We start from the raw sequence: 3,603 nt of genomic DNA, 5'->3' as shown, positions 1-3,603 counted from the left end.
GTGAGTAAGCAAGGGGGAATGTGATGCATGATGTGTAGTGCAGGAGAATTATTGTGTATTGGCTTGAGGTATGTACATGTAGGTATATGAGTAAGCAATGGGGAATGTGATGCATGATGTGTAGTGCAGGTGAATTGGTGTGTGTTGGCTTGAGGGATGTACATGTAGGTATATGAGTAAGCAAGGGGGAATGTGATGCATGATGTGTGGTGCAGGTGAATTGGTGTGTATTGGCTTGAGGAATGTACATGTAGGTATGTGAGTAAGCAAGAGGAAATGTGATGCATGATGTGTAGTGCGGGTGAATTGGTGTGTATTGGCTTGAGAGATGTACATGTAGGAATATGAGTAAGCAAGGGATTTTATAGTCAAATGGTTGAGTTGCGGAGTAGGATAGTCTGTCAAATCGCCCGATTTATCAGTATGCCCACCTCCACTCTGGTACCGCCAGGATCGGAGTATGGAAAAGTTGTGTAACTACCTACACTCATATCCCTATCCCTACCTATTATCTCTACCTACACATTCTACCTACAGTACCGAACTTTATCCGCATATATTGGCCCGTCGGCATCCACCACACGACTGTCCAATGAAGACACCTCCAACGGAACCTCCACCAACAAGAACAGAGACCCTCTGCGCATATACACGCACACAGCACACACGCTCATGCAACGCCCAGAGGTCTACGACAACATGGTCGTCACACACTTGGACGAGGTTAGTCTGTGGATGTGAGCTTGTCTTCATGTATGGGATGTGGATGTGTGCTTATCTTCATGTATGGGATGTGGATGTTATGTGGTTGTACATATCTTCATGTATGGGATGTGGATGTTATTTGGTTGTACATATCTTCATGTGTGGGATGTGGATGTTATGTGGTTGTACATATCTTCAACTTTGCGAAATGAACTTCATGTGGTTGTACATTTCTTCATGTATGTGTATGATTTTGTGTGTGTGCGTGTGTTAGTATATTACACTTATGTGCTGGTGTTTTTATTTTGTGTGTGCGTGCACGTTTGTATTTGGGTTTGGATATGCGCGTATGTATACCCTGTGCATTTACACACACACTACGCACACACTCGTGCAACACCCGGAAGTGTATGACAGCATGGTTGTCATCAACTTGAAGGAGGTTGGTTTGTGTGAGCTACATTTGTCAATTTTTATATATTTATATATATGTATATATATAAATATATATATATTATGTTTAAGTGTGCCCCCGTGTGCCTTTGTGTGTGTGTATACACGCCTGGTGGTGCGTAGGAGGCAGCATGTGGTTGTACAGCTACAGTGACTTGCGCATCTATTGCTGATCACAAATGTCTATCGACGTGTGCGTGGGTGCGTATGCGTTTAATCTGAACCCATTTTTTGTTCCTAGTCATCGCACGCAGTAGTAATATTGAGCATGGATGCACATACGGCATTGATGCAAAGGGTCATAAACGTTTGTTCTCTTTTGATTGATACTGCCGCTGTTGACGACTCTCGTTTCAATCTCCAAACCTAACGCCTATAACTGTGCACCTATTCAAGCGCGTACGGACATATAAGAGCACATACACACTGTCAGATTGAGAGTATATATATCCCCAATGTCCTATCTGTGCCCCTGTTCCTCCGTACACTGACACGTGAGCGCACACACACACACGCTGTCAGATTGAGAACGTCGTGCTGGGTCGCTTGCATGCAGTGGTGACGCCTAAACAGTTGGAGTTGCAAGTGGCGTTGATGCAGCTGCTGCAGTCTGTGGTGGTACTCGACAACATGCGCCTGAACGCCGAGAGCTCCGGCGGTAACCATAGCAACGCCTCCGGTAACCGTGGCAACGCATCGGGGTGGGTGGACGTCCCGAGTGGCAAAGGAAAGGCGGATAGGAAAGTGCGCAACCACACAATCGCACAGAATCCACTGTTCCTGGACACCATCCTGATTGCCCTGAACATGCCGTGTATGTGCTTGTGCCAGTCTAACTGTAGTGCATATATCATTTGTTTTTAGACTTACACTTATACCTACACCTAATCTGCGTTCATAGCGACACTTATACCTACACTTGCACCTACATTTATACCTACACTTATTCCTACACTTATACCTACATTTATACCTACACTGATACCTACACTGACACCTACATTTATACCTCACTGACACCTACACTTACATCTACGTTTATACCTACACTTATACCTACACTTACACCTACATTTATACCTCACTTATACCTACACTTACATCTACGTTTATACCTACACTTATACCTACACCTAAACCTACATTTCTACCTACACTTGTACCTACACTTACACCTACACTCATACTTTCAAATTTGCCTACACAGCTCGTAGAGCTGTGTATGCGTATCCGTTTACGTGTGTATTGGCCTGACAGCCTCAGCCAATAAGGCGCATGACATAAACGTCTCTCACCGTACCCACTACCCTCATTGTATCGTAACAGCTGCACCATAAACGTAAACACCTCCGAGTTATATGTGCGTATGTGCTGGCGTGTCCACCCCACAATATAACCCTAAACCCTAAACCCTACCCACAACCCCACAATATACCTGCACAGCTCTGCGGGCCGTGCATGCGTACTGGATTACGTATGTGCTGGCGTGTCTGCCGCACACAGGAAGTCATTTGGATATAATCGTGCCTGCGGTACTACAATGCCTCTCCACGTCACTCGCCGTCAACGCATTCAACAGCACCAGTTCCCCGGAAGAAAGTCACTCGTTGGTATGTGGGGGTGTGGGGGTGTGTCTAAATTAGTTATTATATGTCTCATAAGTGGTCTAAATTATTTATTATACGTCTCAAAAGTGGTCTAAATTAGTTATTATATGTCTCAAAAGTGGTCTAAATTAGTTATTATATGTCTCAAAAGTGGTCTAAATTAGTTATTACATGTCTCAAAAGTGGTTTAATTAGTTATCATATGTCTCAAAAGTGGTCTAAATTTGTTATTATATGTCTCAAAAGTGGTCTAAATTAGTTATTACATGTCTCAAAAGTGGTTTAAATTAGTTATCATATGTCTCAAAAGTGGTCTAAATTTGTTATTATATGTCTCAAAAGTGGTCTAAATTAGCTATTCTGTCTCAAAAATGGTCTAAATTAGTTATTGTATATCTCAAAAGTGGTCTGAAACAGTTATAATTTGATATCTGTTGTGTTAAACAACACTGCAACGGTGCTGTCTAATGGTTTTGTCGTTCTCAGACACAATGCAAAGGCGTGTGCTCATGTCGTCGATGTTTTGTGCTTTCTCATCTGCCACGCAGAACACTGTGCCGTGGCATTCGGTGACGATGTTGGAAGGCATTGGCGCTATCCTCCACTACTGTCTCTCGTGGTGTCCCATTAAGGTATGCGACCGTGTGCGATAACTTTCAGAATATGTCTTCCATGCACATGTAACTACTTGTGCATATATGTTCATTGATTGCTCGGAAGTTAGCCTCATCGCAGATTATATAGTTTCTATATATATATATATTTATATTTATATTTATATTTATATTTATATTTTTATATTTATATTTATATTTATATATACATTTATTTATTTATT

General features: G+C 42.2%; 1 protein-coding gene across 1 annotated transcript; it reads left to right on the top strand.

The window, feature by feature from the left end:
- Nucleotides 1-537: 537 nt before the first annotated feature.
- SARC_13488 (hypothetical protein) lies at nt 538-2,768 on the top strand (the record flags this gene model as incomplete). Its single annotated transcript, XM_014292381.1, has 3 exons — nt 538-723; nt 1,681-1,972; nt 2,602-2,768. Coding segments are annotated over 3 exons (645 nt in total), but the record flags the coding sequence as incomplete, so codon positions are not given.
- Between the last annotated feature and the right edge of the window lie 835 nt (nt 2,769-3,603).

Source organism: Sphaeroforma arctica, assembly GCF_001186125.1.
Source record: "Sphaeroforma arctica JP610 unplaced genomic scaffold supercont1.3349, whole genome shotgun sequence".
Classification (NCBI taxonomy): Eukaryota; class Ichthyosporea; order Ichthyophonida; genus Sphaeroforma; species Sphaeroforma arctica.
This window is presented reverse-complemented; position numbering and strand designations above follow the sequence as displayed.